The 22421-nt window shown below is 41.7% G+C and overlaps 1 protein-coding gene across 2 annotated transcripts in view; it reads left to right on the top strand.

Annotated features, from left to right (window-relative positions):
- Positions 1-22421, top strand: part of taok3a (TAO kinase 3a) — a 276804-nt gene that overhangs the window by 199835 nt on the left and 54548 nt on the right. For both annotated transcript variants that reach the window (XM_084334944.1, XM_084334945.1), the window contains 4 exons: positions 2858-2971; positions 4108-4199; positions 11189-11282; positions 19112-19193. In XM_084334944.1, the coding sequence (XP_084191070.1) occupies positions 2858-2971; positions 4108-4199; positions 11189-11282; positions 19112-19193 (382 nt within the window). The remainder of the gene's footprint in view (positions 1-2857; positions 2972-4107; positions 4200-11188; positions 11283-19111; positions 19194-22421) is intronic.

Genomic DNA, 22421 nt, shown 5'->3' on the forward strand with positions numbered 1-22421 from the left:
CATTATTATTTATAATATCGGTATAATGTTTCATCATGAATGCATGAAAGGGTGGGGGGGGGGGGTCGTTTTTCTATGCTTTGATCGTCACCAAAGGAATACGTAACACACACACATTACACACATACGCTCGGATCGCAGTGAAGGAATTCTTGGATCAACACAAGATTGATACCTTGACTAGGATGTACTCCAAAAAGAATATTCCAATTATCTGATCGCCATTCCAAGTATTGATGTCAATCGTGTTTCCAACATAATCCACCAAAGAACATGAACCGAGGGTGCTCGATTCTCCTCAATCCATGCATTATAAACGATAAACACTTTAGATCGACGCACAGCCCAAGACAGAGAGTTTTAAAGGATGTGCAATACCGGCCGCAAGGACGTTTGCGATCTCAGACTCATTGCCAATGATAACACAGGCTCCCTCGATGGATTATGAAGGGGAATACCGAATAAAAGAAATAACGACCAAAACCTGAGAAATCTCGGGTCTGGCGCCCAACCGCTGGCGAGTTAACCCGACTTATCTCGGGTTTGGCCTCCATTGTGTTAACCTTAGCCCGACGGGTCCGGTACCGGTCCCAAAATGACATCACGTCATAAATCAATCTCTCTAGACTGTATGACATCATGTGGCGTTTTTTTAGTAAGAGCAATTTTAGTGCTATGGTGCGTAGGGCTGGGCGATAAAACGATAACGATAATTATCGCGATATACTTTAATAATCGATAATAAAAATAATATCGATAATAAAAAATATATAATTGTATTTATTTTAATTTTTAATTTGTATTGTGACCTGCAACAGGGCAGCTTTAAAACCAGAGACAGTGGACAGACTTGTCTTTCTTGCCTGCAACTTAAAGTAATGGCTTTGCTTGTCCAAATGACAATACTGACCAAATTGAGATTTATTTTTCTCTTGTCCATTTATCTTGTTTGCTTTCTAATTTAAAATACAGTTTGAAACCGTCTGTAAACATTAGGCTATGTGTGCTAGCAGACCTAGTCTCCAGTCGTGAGTCATGGTGCATGTGTGCAGTGGTTTGTCCACCAAAAGAAGCACCAATAGATAGAAAAGAAACTAGCAGAGCCAGAACTGTTCAACTCCCCTGGAGTACTTTCGCTTTCAAACCAGCTGCAGCCTGAGAACTGGAGTGTGAGGGGCTGTAACACTAAAGATGGCGGCAACAACAAAGAATTGCTGCAAAATAAACATAGTTTTGTTGTTTAAATAATAATAATATGAGAATTGACCAGCCCTGGTGCATTCTGAAGCGTGATTGAAATTCCTCCATGATGTTGTTTTCTTTGAGAAAGGAGTTTATTTGTATTGAGACAATTTTTTCAAGTATCTTGCTGATGAATGGGAGGTTGGATGTCGGCCTATAGTTGGTTAGTACATTACTGTCTAGTTTGGGTTTCTTTAGTAAGGGTCTTGCGACGGCTGTTTTGAATGTATCTGGGAAAATGGCTGTCAGAAGCGATAATATTTAGGACATGACTTGCAATACTCTCGAATATTCGCTTAAAAAATGCTGTGGGTATAGGGTCAATACAGGAAGTGGAGGAATTACGTTCCATGACAGTTTTGTAAAGCTCAGTTGATGTAATGCAAGCGAATTCCTATGGTTACTTTTTCCCAGTGTTTGCTGATGGTGTCCATGTTTGTATCAGGACTAATGCTGGCTCTAATTGAAGTTATTTTGTTATTGAAGAATAATGCTAGTTCTTCATATTTTGATGCAGATGACTGGAGGGGTGGGGGCAGTGTTGAGTAGCTGGTCGATGGCTGTTTCCAGCATTCTCTGATAATCATATCTTATTCCCCTGAGTTTTAGTAATAGGCTATTATACATTTACACAGTAAAGCAATTAGGGCTGTCCTCTACTAAAGTAATTCTTAGTCGAATAATAGATAGTGTAAATGAGCTATATAGGTATGTTCGACTTTCTTTTGGCAATGGGATTGTGTTTCCTTCATTGAGCGCGTATCCTTATCATTGGTGCACAAGTATCTTGTGTTTTATTATAAATTTAGACCTAGCCCAGCTAGTGACCAGGGAAACAATCGGGAAAGGTCCATATCGCAGCTTGGAGAGACAGCTGACAGGAGAGAATAGGGCTGGCATGAGTTAGCACCACATTACAGTGGTGGCTGCACCCAAAAAAGCTATGACCAATACAGGAAAACTATCCTGCAAGAGCAGGGGTGGAAGATGACTCAGATTACATGGTTACAGACCATGGAAAGGACATGCCTATGCATTGGATGAGGATGGTTCTAGGACCTGTCCTCTAGAACTATAGAGAACCGGGATTACTGTAGGTTTCTTCATTGGGCGCTTATCGTTATCTTGTGTTTTATTATATATAAATTAGTTGATTTCATCAACAAATCTGTAAAATTCCATATCCTGTAAAATGTCCACATACAGTACAATAATGCAGAAGGATCTTTAAATCTCTTTAAATCATTCAGCATGGAAAAAAGTATAAAAATCCACAAATTGACTAACAATTTACTACTATAAGTATTGGTCAACTGAGACCAAACCGACCAATTAATGGACTTTGAGGGGGCAGCCCTGAAAGCATTATTAATTCATGAATGATCAAATATGACCCAGACTCTACAGTATGTCATTGGTGTATTATAACACAGGTCAAAACAAATAAACAAATAATTTCTATCACAGTAAAAGTTAACAAATAGTAGCCTAGTGTTTATTTTAGTTTCCCAATAAGGTTTAGTCCAGAAAATCTGCTTTACAGAGCAGCAATGCTTCCTCTATCTTGTGTCTTATTAATTCAGCCATGTGTCCCTGTCTCTCTCCCCTCATCCAGAGATGTGAAAGCAGGTAACATCCTGCTGACTGAGCTTGGCCAGGTCAAACTGGCTGACTTTGGTTCTGCCTCCATCGCCTCGCCTGCCAACTCCTTTGTAGGAACACCTTACTGGTCAGTACACATCACATCACACCACAACAGAGGGCAGGCTTTAAGTAAAGTAATGGAGCTTTATTCCAAAATTAGATGACCACCGTTTCAAAAACAAAATCCCTGCTCTTATTAAATTATTGTTGAAATGAAAGTGATTCTTGAAAATATTGAGGACTGAACATTTGGGTAACAATTACATATCCTTAAAGGTAAAATTGGTGATGTCATCAAACATTGACCGAAGGCAAAAAAGCCCTTCTTGGTAATGCGCTTTGTTTAATTTCTTTGTTTTTGTCTGATGTGTAGGTTGTATTTCAGTAGTTTGGGAGGGGCTGCTACTGCTGGTCACACCTTGGGCTCTGCCAAGAGCGGTCTGGAGAAATTCACACTAATAGGTTACTAAACTCCCAACTCATGAGACGAAAACAAAAAACGTAAACAAACCGCAATACCAAGCAGGGGCTCTTTTGTTTACACTACAGGTGGCTATTTGACAGCATTAGAGATTCTATCTTTAATGGAACATTTTGGAATTTCACACCGTGGCCATTTTGCTCTTATGTCATGCTCAGGTTGGGGTGGGAACAGGGTGGAAAATAATCCCAACCTGAGCATGACATAAGAGCACACTGACCACCGTGTGAATATGGCCAATCATCTCTTCTTGTTTTTGTCCTTAGTCAGAAATATCACAGGCCAGAGGCACAGGACAGAACGTCCTGATCAGATTGTGTTCTAGTAGAGGTATTATGAATGCATCCATTCCCTTGGAACCAGACATGAGGTGTCAATTACTTCTTATCAGATGGACTGTTAATTCACTCTTGCCATCCATGTGACTTATATGGCAATTAATTACACAAACAGCTTGGCAACCGACAGCCTCTTGTGATGTCAAAAAGACTATTCTGTATCTGACTGTCAATAATTATATTATTTACTGAACTGCATGCTACTACACATGACTTAGTACTGTTAAATCAATACGATACTGTTCTCGCACTGACCATTTACACACGTACACACGCATACACACAGTCCTAAATCTGAGCTGCTATCACTGCATACCAAAGAGTCTTTAAAAGCTCCAAGAGGCTTAACAGATTATGACATTTGCATGGATATTTTTTTCCCATACCTGTGTATGACCCCAGGATGGCTCCAGAGGTGATCTTAGCCATGGACGAGGGGCAGTACGAGGGGAAGGTGGACATCTGGTCCCTGGGGATCACCTGCATAGAACTGGGTGAGCACCAATCTGCCCACTGGAGAGAAAAAATTAAAAGCAACTCTAGGCCTACAGAATATACCTTTTCAGTGTAAATGGTCAATCTAAATGGCTGCATTTATATAGTGTTTTTATCCAAAGCGCTTTACAATACTGTATGTATGTGCATTGTATTGTTATATAATATTTCTTTGGACAGGTTGGAAGCAACCATCTCCCAAAATTGTGCCACTGGGGGACATTCCCAGAGCATATGCAAATAAGTTCCATCAGCCTGGGTGTTACATAAAGTACAATTTGGGTTGGGAATCACTTTCATCAAACAGAGCTTCCTGGAAGTCGGATAAGTTCTATGTGCAAAGTTAAAATGTATGTTTTGGTGGTCAGGATTCCTGGAAGCCAGTGATATGTTATCCCATACTTCCTGCCAGTCAAATTCTGGGGACTATAAGCATGTTGTGAAATAAAATCATAAAGTTTGGAGACGAGACCACTCGTACCATTAGTGGAATAAAAAATTGTATACAGCGGGTGAGAGGCCAGAGGAATTTCTGAAGAAAGACCGCTAGCCCTAAAGGCTGTTAGTTAGCGAGGTAGAGCGAGGTAAATCAAACTGTGCATAATTCCTGAAATGAACGCAACCCCCCTTCCCAATATATGTTCCCCAATGTATGAACCCCTCTCGCACTCCAGCCCGGAAATTTAGCAGGCAGACCACCAATCAGTAATCTAGCATTATTAAATAACGGGGTACATGAGTTCCATGCAGAGGGACATCCGCTTAATTTCTCTGCAGCCATCCAAACAGTCAACAATTGCAAGACTATACTGGAGTTTGCTCCAGTACTGAGTTGGTGGGGAAAGCGGTAACATTGAACTAACAAAATGTCCTCTTGGCAAAATATTCATTTTAATTATTGAAACATGACTGCAAATTAGGAAGAGAGGACCATCTATTAAAATCTACAATAACCTTGTTGAGTCTGTTGTCGAAATGATGCTTAATCAGTGTCGGGATAGAAGGAAAAACATCAATACCTAAATATGTAAAGGATTTAACTATGGGAATAATTGAATTTAAAAACGCATATACGCCAACAACGGCGCACAAACAAAATGGGAGAATCCTTTGTCTCCAAAAGAGGGAAAGTAAAGGGGAGAAATCAAGTCTCAAACACGTTATTGCACAAACACATAAACTGAACTATATAGCAAAATGGGGAAAGCAAAGGGGAGAAAACACTGTCTCCAAAACATATCACAAAACAAAACACGTCGGGCGACGGTGCTACTAAGCACACAAAAAGGTAATACAATCGATAATGCAAGGCACGGCAAATACTACAAATGGCGAACTAACTTATTCTCCATGACAGGAGCGATAAGCGTTACTCACAACGGTGTACTCACGGGTAGGTTCAGTGATCGACTGACAGTCTCAATGGTAACAAGGAAGAGCACATGAAGCCAACCTAACTAGACACACTAGGTGCCAATGAATGCAATCAGGGCAGATAGACAGGTCAATTACCACCAGGTAACGCTAGGGCTTTGCTCCCTGGGGAGAGCAAAACCCCAAACGTTACAGGGAGGTGTAGTTTGACGTCACTTTAGTTTCCCGCGCGGTCCACCCGTATAGGGATTTATCATTGGGAAAATGTATTATCAGCTATTGTAATAATTCTGCCTCATGAACATTGGCAAGCTTTCCATTTTTGCACAAAATGAGTTCCCTTCTATCACTAACATTATTGTTTGAGCATTTTTGGTTGAAATAAAGTTAGTTATAACTAGGGCTGTCTTAAATACTTCGAAGCTTCGAAGCTTCGTTCGATGGCACAAGCTTAGAACATAAAAAAAATCGAAGTTTAAAAATATATATATATATATATCATTTTTTTTTTCTTTTCTTTTTTTTGCCTCCAAAATCTTGTGCCTCCATTCCAATGAAACGAAAGTAAGCGGTACCTCGACTCCACCTCTCTACAACAAGCACGTGGAGATTATCTGTGTTGAAAACAACAAGGACATGTGCAGCAGACATGTCGACGAAGAAGTCATCAGACGTGTGGTTACACTTTAAATATGCAAAGACAATGCCCAAAAAGCCGAGTGCCAGATATGCCAGAAGAAAATGGCATATCACAACTCTACAACAACTTTGTCAAATCACCTAAAAAACATAAGTATCGTTGTACACGACGGCGACGCCACACAAAACATTAATAAGGCTATGCCTATGCTGCTATGACTAATGTGTTACCAAGTTGGCTAATTTAATTGTAATCATCTGCTTTTGTAGCTGCATTGTCTGATATAATTACAAGTCCCACAACATAAGATAATAAAAAAATATTAAAAAAAGATATTATAATTAATATTATTATAATTTTTTCTTTTTTCTTCTAAGCTTCGAATTAAAATCGAAGCTCGGCCCCGAAGCTTCGATTGCCAAAAAAAGCTTCGAAGGTCAGCCCTAGTTATAACGTTTTTAATTAGTTGTTAAAAATTAACTACACTTACCAGTAGAACACCTGTCGTTCAGTGCTGTCGCCTAATACAGCCAGGAGTCTACGCTGTGGTGACGTCAGTTAGCAGTGCCAAAGTGACTGTAGTTCCTCAGTGAACGAAAACATAAATGTTATTATTTAGCTACTTTTACGATTAATTGCGAATTTTTTCATGTTGAGCTATAGATTGTGCATGAATACACACAGAAAGGTACACCATGCCAATGTTCATGCTTTATTTGTTTTAAACGACACAATTTAGAAATAGGTCCATTGGAAATACATGGCAATCTCAAGGAGGGTGGACCATGCGGGAAACACCAATGACGTAACCACTACACCTCCCTATTGTTAACACCTTGATCATATCAATAAACGGCCCATTGCCCCCAGCACCGACCACAAGAAGGGCCACTCCAGGCGGTCGACAGCGACTCCTACAGGTCGGTTGGTGCGCCTGTACAGCAGAATCAGGAAGTATGGGGGGCAGCGTGAGCCTCCCACGCGTTACTCCTCGCCACTGAGAGATTGCGCTGTACAGGTGAAAAGATGCGACTGCTGCCTCCTCGTGTACCGGAGGGGACACGTGATGCAAGGCTTAGTCCACATTGCAGCCGACCAGTGGGAGGTATGGTCTAGCAACGTTTGAGACAGGGGAGGGAAGAATTGGATAATACGAAAATTGGGATGGGAGAAAAATTGAAAATGGGGAGAAAAAAGTAGATACAAAAAAAAAGAATCAGTGTTAAGTAGAGACAGGGGCCTATAGCTTGACCACTCCATCGGCACTCTTACCTTTTTTTAGAAGCAAGGATATTAAAGCAGTGTTAACATCTCTTAAAAAAGTGCCCTCCATAATCGAAGAAAATATCATGTCCGATAGCAAGGGGCCGATCAGGTGCCAAAAGGTAACATAAAACTCAGGTGGAATACCGTCTGGGCTCTCTGCCTTTACACATGTCCCTCACTGCCTTTTCAACCTCCAGGGGAGTTATCAATGCATTTAAATTATTAGTGTCGTCAACAGAAAGGCGCTCCATGTGAATATTGTTTAAAAATTATCGCAATTAGATTGAGTAAATCCATCCTCAGTGCAATATAATTCTTTATAGGACGAAACGAAGGTTGAATTTACACATTTAGGCTCGGTGAGAACAGTGCCGTCTGGAGACTTAACATTGAAAATATCTGCAAAATGCTCATTGGTATCATTGGTAGCCTCAGAGCCAGCAAGTGACTAGGTCTGGCAGAGTTGAAATACTGTAGTAAGTCTGTCTAGTTCTATGCATGAGAAACTCCGATCTGCGTTTACCTTCTTACCATGCACCTCTTACATCGCTTGCACACGTGACTTCTCTGCATCTTCCAAAAAGTCCAGTCTGGCGTCCATGTTACACATTCAATAACATCAGCATATCTACCCTCCATAGCAAGCATTGCTCTTTTCATATCCATCAGTTCCTTCCTTTGCTCAGAGAGCTCATCCTGAAGTGCAGTAACATGTCTTGTTTGGTCCTTGGCTAGTTTTGTTAGCATCTCCTTCAATGCTGCGATATCAGCGCTGGGTGGCCGGCGGGGAGCTAACGTTGTCAGCGTGAGTAGGTACTAGGTAGGCGAGCCCCGGGGCGCTGGAACAGTGTGGGCAGAGGAGGTGCCTGGGCCTTCCCAGAGCTAGTGTTGTTAACACCAACTCTGCTAGCAGTGCGCTGCTGAGCTTCGGAGGCTGGGGTTTTCCGTGGTCCTGGCATTTCGCATTAACAATTAACTTGCTGAATTTAATGACTTATTATACAGGTTTATATTTCACCCAACAAACTTAAATGCTTAACCTCACGGTGACCAAATGCGTCCACATTTTTATAGGATTCTATCACATTTTCATAACAATAGCGAATATAACTTACCCTGCACCGTTTTCATTTAGGTTTCGTACAAATTAACAATGTTTTATTTGTCCTTTATATGCGGATAACATTAAAATCTTAAATTGTACCATTATGTTCCCCTTTAGACAACAAACATAATGCTAATGATGCACTTTTGTTAAGATAATTAGGTGACCAGGGCGGTCAGGTGGCGTAACGGAGATTGCGTTCGTCACCAAACCCCGGAGCGGCTAGATTCGCCTGTTCGAATCCAGCTCACAGCTCCGGGGTTGTCACCAGCTTGGCTGGCCGTTCACACTAATACAATTGGCAGTATTAGAGGGTGGGAGAAGCTGGCGGGGTGGGTCCGGGTCGTTGTAAACAGCGACTCCTACAGTTCGGTCGGGGCGCCTGCTAAGCGCGGATAGGACCTGAGTGGGATAGTGTGATCCTTCCACACGCTACGCCCTCTCAATGAGAATCCGCGCTGCCAGGTGAAAAGAAGCGGTTGATTGGCTGGACGTGTGTTGGAGGAAGCACGTGGTAGCCTCCACTCTCCCAGACCGACTGTGGGGGGGTAAGTGCGCAGCGACCAGGAAGGGGATTGGGAATTGGCATAACGAGGGCGAGGAAGATCATGGCAGACCCCGCCCACCCGGGTCACAACCTCTTCAACATGCTCCCCCACGGCAGGCGGCTACGGCTGCCCAAGACACTAAAGTCCCGCCACAGACTGAGTTTCTTCCCCTCAGCAGCTCGCCTGGTAAACGAGTCAGGTGTCCCCCTGCTCCCCCCCCCCCTCTATGGCGAGCTGCTAGGGCTGGACTTCTGGACTTGAACTTTGTGTTGCACTGTATCCATGTCCCCAACCACCGCACTTTCACAGTCTTATTGTTGTCTCACTGTTCTGTCCTGTCTTGCACTTTACTTAAAATTATTTATTTGCTGTTGTATTGTTCTTAATTGTGAAAAAAGTATGCTCTGTAATGCCAAAACACGTTCCATTTTGTACCTGTATGAAATGGCGAATAAAGTAATCTGAATCTGAATCTGAAACGACTAACATTGGGATGGGAGAAAATCTGAGGAAAATGGAGGGGGAAAAAGATCAATAAAAAAAAAAAAAAAAAAAATTAGGTGACTATTCTCGGTCACTATATTCAGGTCGCATTAATAGTTTAACGCTGTTCAGATCGCGTTTTCCTAATCCGGTGCTGACCTGTGAAATAGGTGATAAATGTCTTGGTATTTACACATTTACTTTCCAAATCTCTTTGAAATAACTCGGACAAACTGTCAGTTGTTTGTGCTGCACAATATGACAGTGGATCGGGGCGACAGTGGCTCAGGAGGTAGATCAGTCGTTTGGTCATCCGGAGGTTCCCGGTTTGATTCCCGCTCCTCCCGGGCAACATGTCAAAATGTCCCTGAGCAAGACACTTATCCCCTAATTGCTCCCGATGAGAAGGTCGGCACCTTGCATGGTCGCCTCCGCCATCAGTGTGTGAATGTGTGAGTGAATGGGTAAAATGTAAGGAACAAATTGTAGAGCGCTTTGGATAAAAGCGCTATATAAATGCACCATTTACCATTTACAATACAATGTAGAGTTATCTGCATACATAACACCAGGTAAATCATTAGTGAAAATAGATGCGGACCGAGGAACCCACCTTGAGGAACCCACCTTGAGGAACCCCACAGCCAAGAATAAGAATAAAAAAAATAAAAAGCTTAAGATGAAAAACTATAACATTCAAATTTTCTCAGAAGGCTAGTAGTTCATGATATATTAGATTGAAAGCAGTGCTAAAATCCAACATTACTGCACTAGTCTGTGGGCATCCATTTCTTCTAGCAACTCATGTGTTAAGGCAGTGCATGTGGAGTGACCCACACAATATGCATGCTGAAATTTGACCCATTTGTGGGAAAATTTGTCTGCATCTGTTCAAAAGCCATTTTTATCCATTATCTTACTCTGTATAGGAAGTAGACTAATAGGTAGATTATTTGCTCCTGTGAATGTGGATCTTTTAACTTTCGGCAATGGTATAACTTTAGACTCATTCCACTTCTCTGGGAATTATACCCTTTGATCAACTATTATTAAATATATGACAAATGGGAATAGACAGAATTTCCCCAAGGGGATTAATAAAGGATCATTTTAGGGAACAGCTTGACAGTATATTCCCTTAACAAACGCTGCTCACAGAAGTTATTCAGCATTGGGAGACGATGTGACGAGGAAGCCATTTTCAAAATGTCTATGACAACACTGACCCGTCCTCCTCTTATGATTCTAGTTCTGCAATAGGAAATAAACATGGGTCTATTTACAATGTTCATATTATCAACTTTTTAAAGTAAATTTTTTTTATTGAAAGTTATTGTGCCAAAACATCACTCTCCTTCTGTTATTCTCGCTCCTTCTTTCCCTCTCTTTCTTGTTCTCTCACTTTCTCTCTCCCCTATATCTCTTTCTTTCTCCCTGTATTTCTTTCTCCCTCTCTCTCCCCCTCTGTCTCTTTATCTCTCTCTCTCTCTCTCTATATATATATATATATATACCTCTCTCTCTCCCTCCCTTCTCTCTTTCTCTCTCTTTATCTCTGAACGTCTTCCTTAGCGGAGCGCAAGCCACCGTTGTTCAACATGAACGCCATGAGTGCCTTATATCATATCGCCCAGAACGACTCCCCCGCGCTGCAGTCCAATGAGTGGTGAGTTAATTTACCCTAGTATTTACTCCTAGTCTTTCCTCCACAACAATAATCACAATACCACAGAAATAGGAGGCATACTGCTTGGCACAATACTGTGATTCCTTTATTTTTATTTTTATAATAAAAAAAAATATATTTAATATAGTATGGTGTGCAGACCATCTGAAGCAATATCGTCATACAATTTCCATTACACAGTGATTTACTACTGCAATAGTCCACCATTACAGTAGTCACACGCCAGATTCAAAATGCCTTGAAATTAAAGTTAGGCAAATATGGTTAAAAGAATATAATACTGCTGACCTTACAGTGACAGTTATGTCATATGATCTAAATAAATGTTCTGCTGATAAATTTTGTTTTACATTTTTTTTTTAAGAACTACATTTCCCCCAAAAGCTAGGGCATCATTCTCACCGCTCATTGGCTGTAATTACTTATGTAATTACCTGGAGAGCCTATTCATGCCTCTGGCTGCTATGCTGTGCAGAGGCTGTTGCTGCTACTTTTAGAAAGCAACTATTCCAGTTCCTTATACATATATGTGCACTCCACACTAGCTACCCTAGCACGTACTATTCCAACATTAACACATAAACTCCATAGCTCTTAATATTCCATGTACACTTACAGTACACTACATACTAGCTAGTACTTACTATTCTGTGTAGAAAATATGCTCCATACTACATAATGTTCCATACACAATATACTATTTGGGGAAGGCTGAAAACAGTAGAGATGGTGCTGGTGGGATTTAGCTCTTTTCTTACATTGATTGATTGATTGATTGATTGAAAACGTTATTAACAGATTGCAGAATGGGTACAGTACAGTACAGCTCAATATATACAAGGTTAAGGGGATGCAGACCAGAGAAAGACTTTCATCTTGTTTACATCAGGGTCCCCCATTTTCAATTCATCATAACATATAGGACACTGTACAACTGTACAAGCAAAACTGTACATTGGAATATTGACAACCATACTTGGTCATTTACTGTACATTGGATGGGGTTGGGTTAGGCCATTTACAGGGGCCAGTTTCTAATTGCAGTCTCCCATAGGTGTTCTTTGAGAGTGGTTTTGAAAGTGGGTAGTGATTCACATTCCTTTACAGCTTTGGGTAGGGCGTTCCACATTGATGTGGCATAATTGCTAGACGTGTTTAGTCCTTTTTTGAGCCGAATCTGGGTTTAACATGATTTGTGGAGCTCCCTCTGGTGTTGTGATCGTGGTATTCACTGACCTTTGGGAAGTTATACATTATACTATATAGTTGTCATTTCATAGTGTTGAGGTATTTGTTATGAAGACTAAGCTTTAGCATGTTATTTTGGTTGACACTAGTTATATTGCACATACATCCGCCAAACCCAGTGCAGGAATTAAAGGTCTGGAAAAAGTATGGAATTTTGAAAAGGCAAATGCATAGGAACCCTATGTCATGCAGGTATGTGTTCGCTGACAGTTGTCTGACATTGTAAAAAGAAAAAAGAAAAACAGGTCTCCCATAGATGATCACGGTTAATCAAGTGCCTGCAGGTGCCACTCTTTGTAACTTGAACAGCATAAAGACAGATTTATGTCTTACTGTCACTTGTGCTGCTCAATAAACACTATGGATTATGGAAATCCGAGACAAGGAAATGTACAGATCATCACTGCATATTTCCATGCATATTACCATTGGCGTGGGTTTTCTAGGCTTGTGCTGAGGCGTGCTCAGGCTTGTGCTCAGGCTTGTGCTCAGGCTTGGCTGAGGCGTCGGTGTGTGTGTGGGGCGGCGCGGGCCGTGGTATTTTTGGAGGATCTTCACCCCGCCTGAGGCGTCGGCAGCCTCCTACCAGATGAGACTAGTGCAGACATCAGCCCCATGGAGCTACTGGAGAGCTTTCAGCAGCACGATAGAGGTGGCTTACAACACCTCTGTGACAGGAGATGGAAGAACACTATTTGACCCCATAGAGGCGTGGATGACAGCAGATGTAGCCGGGTGTATTCACCTCATGTTTCAAGGAAACAAGGACTATGCTGGCGTTTATGTTATTGTAATTCCACTTCCCAAATGCGCTTGACACAGGATCTAGAAAGGGATATTTTAGCCTTCGAGGTCCGTCAGTTTAGTGTGAAAAACTTGAGTTGAGCCACTTGTTCTCTTTTGTTCATATGTATGTTTGTTACAGGGAGAATGAGCCAGCTAAGCAGTTTTGTCCATGTAGATGTATTATTTATTCGGTTTGGGAATATCCACACTACTGTAGTGACAAAGTTCAGCAACCCGAAATTGAAAGTGGGAGGGACAAAATAAGGTGAATGGGCATGAATAGGTGTTCTGTTGTAAATTTCCTTATTGATGCATAGGATGTCCCTTTTTCTAAGGGAGCGTGGTCAGACCAGTCCCCTTGAATGGAGCGCCTCTTGGTCTCTCTGGGATTGTTCGTTCTGTGTGTGTGTGTGTGTGTGTGTGTGTGTGTGTGTGTGTGTGTGTGTGTGTGTGTGTGTGTGTGTGTGTGTGTGTGTGTGTGTGTGTGTGTGTGTGTGTGTGTGTGTGTGTGTGTGTGTGTGTGTGTGTGTGTGTGTGTGTGTGTGTGTGTGTGTGTGTGTGTGTGTGTGTGTGTGTGTGTGTGTGTGTGTGTGTGTGCAAACTAAAAAAACTTGTCCGTCACCAGTGATGAGGGAGGGGGGATCCAATCAGGATGACAGACAGGAGGGTAATTATGATGACATTACATTTGTGTACACAAGTCCACAATGTCTGAGTCGAGGTAACAATTCAGTTGATTCTGAGATGAGACCAAGGTCGTTTTCATATCAGGTACGATTGTAGGGTGCCGCAGAGAGCTGCCAGGGGTGCCTTGAGATTAAAAAAAATAATAATTTGGATTACAGAAAATTATCACTAAAGTGCTATCTGTTGCAGCTGCACTGTTTTCCATGAAAATACCATATTTGGATAAGTTTGACCATTTCTCAAAATCTGAAAATCATTATGAAACTTGGTGTTAATAAAACACAGAAAAGGATCACCAAGTTACTCTGGATAAAAAAAAACTTTACAGACAACATTGAGACAAAGCTTCCTGACACATCTCCATCCAAACTCTTGGAAGAACTCATTGAAATCTCATCTGATACCACATGGAGAGCTAGTTTCAGAGTGTGGTGCTGAGTACCAAGTATCTCATGATGCAGCTCTTAAGGTGTTGATACCATTCAGCACCACATATCTGTGTGAAGCTGGCTTTTCATCCATGACAGCTCTGAAAACAAAATATAGGGCCAAGTTGAGCCTTGAGGATGACATGCGTGTTGCCTTGTCAAAGATCTCCCAGCGTATTGACCGTATTATTAGCCAGCAGCAGCAGACCTCGCATTGAGCTAGACATTTCCACTGAGTGAACGAGTGCTTATTTTCTGTATTTATTTATATTTTTTGAGAAATGGTAACTTGGTGATCCTTTTCTGTATTTAAAAAAAATACATGATTTTCTGTTTTTGAGAAATGGTCAAACTTATCCAAATATGCTCTTTTTATGGAGAACAGTGCAGCTGCAACAGATAGCACTTTATTGATCCTTTTCTGTATTTAAAAAGAAAATACATGATTTTCAGTTTGAGAAATGGTCACACTTATCCAAATATGCTATTTTTATGGAAAAGTGTGCAGCTGCAACAGATAGCACTTTGGTGATAATTTTCTGTAATTTTATTTAAAGAAATATGCTATTTGATTTACTACTACACCTGTTAACACCTGTTAATAATGCATTATATAGCCTGCATATACACACAAATGTGTTTCCCGGTTTCTTAAAGGGGAACTATTTTACTATTTCTTTCACTATTTGGGCACTTTTACACAATTCCTGTGAGTCTATGGAACATCTCTGTAATTTTGTATTTTTTTTTATTCATTGTTTTGTATTTCTAATCAAGTCCTCAAAAACAGCATTTTTCTACCTCAAGATCTCGAGCCGTTTTGAGCCTGGGCTCCAACCACTGTGTGCAGCTCATCATGTACCTGATGCCACACAGCCACATTATCATGCAGCGGTGTCTCTCTGACATCACAAATCATCACATTTTCAAATGACTCAGTTCAGTGAGGGTGAATATTGTGATAGGAGAATTGGAAGAATGCGCCAATATGAGAATTAGAGACATAGATCATATTAATATAAGTTCACATAGCTAGGAAACAATGCTAAACACTCAAAAAGGCCATTTATAAGATAGTTCCCCTTTAAATAAACATTATTTTGAAAGCAAGCACTTTTGTCATCATTGTAGCAAAAAAGACAGGACCGGAAAAGTCTTTATCGTATGTAGGGGTGCCCTGGAATATTTTATTGAACACAGGGGTGCCTTGGCAGCAGAAAGGTTGAGAACCCCTGCTCTAAAGGGCGCCAAACGCAAGATCCCAAGCCCATACAATGGAGTACACCTTCAAACTTCTATAATACATCTAGGACTGAACTTTGTAAATAAACTAAAAGTAAGAAGGAGCTGCCCTGTTGTTCGGACTGTTCTATAAAGTAATTTAGAACAGACCTTTGTAAAGAAACTCAAAGTGAGTTGAGCTGCTCTGCTGTTCTGTAAAGTAACTCAGGAGCCCGCTTCAACCAGATTATTGTATTGTAAATGAGGGCTATTTTATTTTTATTGTATTGAACTATTTTATTGCACTGTAGTACTGCATAATTTTACTCTCTATTCTATTTTATGAACTATTTTTACTGCACTTTTTACTGTCTATTCAATTTTTTTTCTTTTTATTACTGCCTATTTTAAAACTGAATCAAACCGTAAACTGAGAGGCCTATTGGGAGGTTAGATCCTAATATGAAAAACTGTGATTTGCCTTACCTTGCTGCTATCTTTTTTATGCTTGTTTTATATGTTTTATGTCATTTTATGCCATAGAATCAAGGTGGCCTATTGGGATGCTAGATCCTAATGTGAAAATAGGTAAATGTAAATATATGTCTGTACTTTATGTGCTAATTTTGTGCCTGTCTTTTTTCTGCTGTGAAGCAATTTGAGCTGCAATTCTTGTATGAAAGGTGCTATACAAATAAAGTTATTATTATTAAACTATACCTACTATTATTGATAATTTGGAGATAATGTCAACAAAAACCCTCTCGTCTGCCTTCCTACTTTATCAGTTATGGCTGTGTTTGAATGGGATAGTCAAATAGTTATTGTAGCTAAGGGGCTACACAACCCTGACTGTATTGAGATATGTTAGATTAAACCACTGCTAAAGAATATGTTAATGGCCAGACAGTATAAGTACACAAAATGGCGGACACTCTATTAACGGCGCGGGGACAGGGATACAAGGTGAACAAGCATTTTAATAGTCATAGCAACATACATATTATATATCACGGTTCTCTTTTAATAATAGAATGTCAGTGCAACAAAGTCAGAGGTAACGATAGTTCCTATACTACGGATACTCGACCGGTGGAGCTCTGAATGGAGTGAGACGAAGCGAGGCGGCACAGGGAAAAGCAAGATGGTGGCTGGAGACGGTGGTTCTCTCTAGAGCTCCGGCTCCAGAGAAACTGTAGACTGGTGGGATAATCCTGTCGTCGCTGGGAGAAGGGGTTCCGTACGGACCGGTCCTTGTATTCCTAGCGCCCGATGGCACGGTCAATAGCTATTAATCCAAAAGCCTGTTGGCATAGATGATAGCTAGTTAGCTCCGTCTGTACTTGAAGCTAACCCGCAGGCGGTCTCCAATGAGTAGTTATGTCCAGAATGTCGCTGGGTTCAACTATAAGTCTCTCCACGTTACTTCGCTTACACAAGTCACTATACTGTGCCAATAATGGCTCGACAATATTATAGTTGTATCTAATTAGCCGTACGGCTCTCTATAACGATACGCTGCTCTCGGTCTGTGTACAACTGCACCAGACGTCTTCTCTCTCACTCTGTTAGTTTTCCTATTAATGCTGCTGCTGCACGTCTTCTCCACAACACACTCTATCTTAGTTCCCTGTGGACTCCGCCTGTTCACCTGTACAGATCAATGCGCTCTCTCACTTGTCCCGGGCATGTCTGAACATGTTCTGAAACATGTCTAGAGGGGCGCGCGCACTGGCGCCTACGGCGTTAAGAATGGGACATATACAATAAGCGAATGATGAATCCTGTTAGGCAAACAGATGACATAAAGATATATATCTTATATATATAAACAATATATAAGTTATACAAAATAATATAAACGCAGACTTTCAGTGTTAATCTGGACCTTCAAAACAGTTATGATTCTAAATAGCAGTCCACTTCCATGTTTTGATATTGTGGTTTTCACACCTGATGTGAACCGTAACCAAGTACACAAGATCACCTTTTCAAGTGGACCTGGGCATGGTTTGTTGATCCATGTACCCAGGTATGGTACACATTGTTCGTAGTAATCAAACAAACTGGACTTTGGGGTCAAGTGTACTCTGATCCAGGCCCGGGTCCCTGATGTGAAAGCCCCCCCGAGACCTTCAAATTGAGTCCAAGACCTTGAGTACTACACCACTGCCTGTCCCTTACCTTAAAGGAACACACCAACATAATGGGAAATGTGCTTACGTCTCCAGAGTCTGACAAGAAAATGGATACCAATTGTGTGTTCAGTAGAAAGCTATCCAGTTGCAAGCTAGCCTAGCTCAGCACAAGTTAATGAAAGTGGATATGGACCAGCTAGCCCAGAGTTTTAAGCTAGGTTAGTGGTCCGTATCTGTGTCCATTCATTTCTGTTGAGCTAAGCTAGCTTGCAGCTGGATAGCTTTTTACTGAACGTACAGAGAGGAAATTGGTATCTTATCTTCTTGTCCGACTCTGGCGAAGACGGTAAGCGCATTTCCCATAATGTTGGCATGTTCCTTTAACCAATCCCACTACCAAATGAAAATTAAATGTAGAAACATCCTTCCCGGCTTTACACTACCATTCGTCATCCATCAGAGCACTTATGAAGCTTGTATTTGTTTCTTTCTTGAAACAATAGGAAGGTGCTATAGAGTACAGGGAGACAAATTAGAGAAGGTTCTGGATTTAGCCTAATTCTAGGCCAGCAGTGGTACTAGGCGGTATACCGAAGGTATATGGATCCATGCAACAGCTGTTGTCTTACGATATATGTATATTATAAAAACAATAATAAATTAGTAAATACCGTCAAAAAACGGTATCCTGTCGGAACTGAGGACAAAGACAGTGATATGATATTTTGTCTGACCTTCTCCCCCAGCCCTGAGTGGTAAACCACACAACATTTTGGTACCAGTGACCTTTAAGACAAAAAAAGATAGGAAAGCCGAGGGTACAGTATATTGGTTGATTGTCAACTCAGCATTTGTACTTTGTGTCTTTCTGAAGGAGAGATGTTATCATATCTGTTATCAGCCTATTTTTAGACCAGAGTCACTGGCACTATGTGTCACGGCTCCAGTGGCCTATATTTACATTGCTCCATATATTTACATAATGTGTGTGTGTATATATATATATATATATATATATATATATATATATATATATATATATATATATAGCTCACAGGAGACTCTGAGAGATTACACTGGATTGCACTGGTTTATTTCATTGATACGATACACACACAGGCCAACATCCACACCACTTAAAGAGATTACCCATCACACGAAAGGTTGATGGACTGTATGAATGACCCCAGCTATTGTAGCCCATACATAGGCTATTATTGTGTTACTAATTACTAATCCTACCACCCCACGGTTTCATCCACACAATCAACCTATCTAAACCAGTATGGGTCTCTCTCAGGTCTGACCCCTTCCGGAGCTTCGTCGACTACTGCCTACTGAAAATTCCTCAGGACCGTCCCTCGTCGGGGGAGCTGCTGCGAGTGAGTATTCTCTCTCTCCTCTTTTTAATCTCACTTCCTGTTTCAGTCAGTCCCCCCAGACATGTGGATGAGTCACTCAATCCCCCCCTCCCCACCCACCCACTCACGACTCTGTACACATAAGCAAGCAGGTGCACGTGCGCACACACACACACACACACACACACACACACACACACACACACACACACACACACACACACACACATGCACATGCACGCCTCACACACAGCCTCCACAAACACAGGAATCAACCACCCCACTGGGAATGGGTTATTCTCCTTGTTCAGCGATTCACTCTTTCATCTCTCTGTCTCTCTCTCCTTCCCTCCATAACCCCATTTCCTGTGACACCCTTGTGTCCAGGGTTGATAAGGCCTCTAAAGTGTGTGTGTGTGTGTGTGTGTGTGTGTGTGTGTGTGTGTGTGTGTGTGTGTGTGTGTGTGTGTGTGTGTGTGTGTGTGTGTGTGTGTGTGTGTGTGTGTGTGTGTGTGTGTGTGTGTGTGTGTGTGTGTGTGTGTGTGTGTGTGTGTGTGTGTGTGTGTGTGTGTGTGTGTGTGTGTGTGTGTTTACACCAGTAATTTTTTCACTCTCCATAAAACAAACTCTTTACAAACAATAGGAGACACACAATCAGCCCCTCCCATGTTATGCCAAAAAGAAAACACACCTGGTGAAAATCTGCAGCCGTTCGTTGTGTTTCCGTGTACCGTAACTGAGGAGTGTGGCAATTCCAGGTGTAGGGGTTGCAGAATAAAACAACAGACAGTCCAACAACAATCACCAGTTGTGGTTCCCAAAATAATAAGTTTGCTTAATTTTTTAATCAAACACATACAATCTACAGTTCTCCTTCCTCTAACAGTTAGAGAGTCTAACTGACTTAACCTAACTTTCTGTCTGTGGGGCGGCTTCTGTCTCCTCGCCCCTGCTGTGAGAGAGTGCGTGTCCCTTGCCCCCGATTTCCTCACTTTCCTCAACATGCGCATCCCGTCATGATTGGCTAGCTGGTCTTGATGCCCTACTAGCTGTAGGTGTGCTTGGAAGCCGAAGCCCAAATATGGGCAGAGCCTAGCCTTTGTGCCGTCACATAATGCCCTTCAATCACCAAGCCCAGTGGTGGCTTGGGGTTGCCACAGGAGGTGATCTTCATGTTTGTTTGGCCCGACAGGTACTCCTATTGGAGATCATGCTATACCCGAGCAAGAGATCAGGGGATCGTTCACCCCTGCTTTGCCCAGGGGGGATGTGAGGGGTAACTTTATGTGTGCGTGGGTGGAGTCGTATAGAACTCTGTGGGGGAACATTAGATGATTCAAGTCAGGGACTCCAGATAGAAGCCTGCCTTGGATCTCAGATTGCAATTCACTCTTCCTAACCTCCCCCCGCAACCCACTACCCCAAACCCCGACCCAAATCCTGACAGGAAAACCATTACAGGGGTTTAAGTTCCAAATAGACTTTGGATCAGTGTTGATGGGGGCTTCTCTAGGGGCAGGGGGGCGTTACAGTGCTGATTAAAACCCCACTTTCTCTCCTCACCCCCTCACCCCCCCCCCCCTTCTTTCACAGCCCCCACCTCTCCAAGCTCTTTAGGGGGGAAATCAGGTCACTAATCTTTGGCCATGAGCTATCAAATCTCTCGCTTCTGGTTCCTAACGCACACCCCCCTACTCTTCCCACAGATCCCCCTACCCTCATGCTCAATAAAACTCTCACACCCATTGACAAGAACTAGTTGAGAGATACTCTAGACCAGTGGTTCCCAAAGTCGGGGTCGCGACCCAAAGGTGGGCCGCGAGCAGCCACGGGTGGGCCGCGAGATGATTTAAAAAAAAATAAAAAAAAATAAAAAAAAATATTTTTTTTATTTTTTATTTTTTATTTTTTTATTTTAATTTTTTTTGTCAGGCCACTGAACTTAGAAGCAGGACAGGACAGTGTTTCTAGTTGTATTCTAAAATTTTATTCTATTGTATTCTAAAATGTGACTATATGGTTTTATATTAACTTAATAAATAAACAAAAACGAAAAATCTACTTATTTCAACGAACATTTCAAACTAAATAACAGATTATGCACATAAAACGCTGAAAACAACCGAAGCAACAATAGTATTTTAATGAGGCTATTATTATTATCATTATTATTTTGCAACAAGTTAGCCCTCTCATAAATAGCACATATAAATGAATAACTAACTTGAACTAACTTAATAGGATTGAAGTGATATTTGGCTTAAAAACTCGGTCACCTGGCAAAAAAAAAAAAAAAAAAAAGCTAGACGATGCGCATTGGGCCGCGGCTCTCTGACGCCTCATTTTCTGGGCCCTGGCCTGAAAAGTTTGGGAACCCCTGCTCTAGACCAGAGGAAGGGGTTTTAGGAATTCTGTTGACACCGCATTCAGCCTTCCATCCCCCGCCGAGGATGAGGAGAGGGGCATATTTTATTTTGTCTTTCCCCTGAAGGATTATCCCACCGATTTAGTTTTCTCCCAGACCCTGGGTGGATGGGATGGGGCAGCCAGACCCTGGGTGGATGGGATGGGGGCAGCCAGCTCGCCCCCACTGGTGCCTTGCAACAACAAACAGTCCATCGGAAAAAATGGACCAGTTTTTTCATCTCTATTTAGAGAGTATGATGTCATCCGCCCACTTCCCTCTGACTAGTCCATTACTGTATGCTAGCATCTGTCAAGAGGGAGGAAAGTACAGGGAGTCGGTCTAAAGAGTGTTCTAGAATGTTATCTTATACATGTTTTAGTCACTCACCACCTCTTTGTGTTGCAACATTTTCCCAGCCAGCCATTTAGCCAACAGATATTTCATGAATGAGAGTGTGAGAAGGTGTGTTTGTGTGGGGAGAGAGGGGAGGGGGGAATGTCCCATGTGTCTTGTGTACTACATGATGCTAGAGCACTAGGGCTCTCAAGTCGATGCTGCTGAGCAACATGCAGGCGCCCTCTAGTGTCCATAAACATTGTGTTGCTCAGTGAAATAATAGTATTGTTGTGAATTAAATAAGTTCTGGACAAAAATACTACAAAAATATTGTAGAAGTATGGTAGTATAGTAGAATTGTATGGACTCAAAATAATGTCTCGCCATCACTTAAAAGTCTTGGAGCTGTGGTTTGGACAGTAGGTATTATCAAACCTGACCAGTGTTTTGCTGATAAGAGGTTAACCTTTCCCAGTGACGGGAGACACACACTTAGTACATGTTGT

This window comes from Notolepis coatsorum (assembly GCF_963971535.1).
Source record: "Notolepis coatsorum genome assembly, chromosome: 1".
NCBI classification, from domain to species: domain Eukaryota; kingdom Metazoa; phylum Chordata; class Actinopteri; order Aulopiformes; family Paralepididae; genus Notolepis; species Notolepis coatsorum.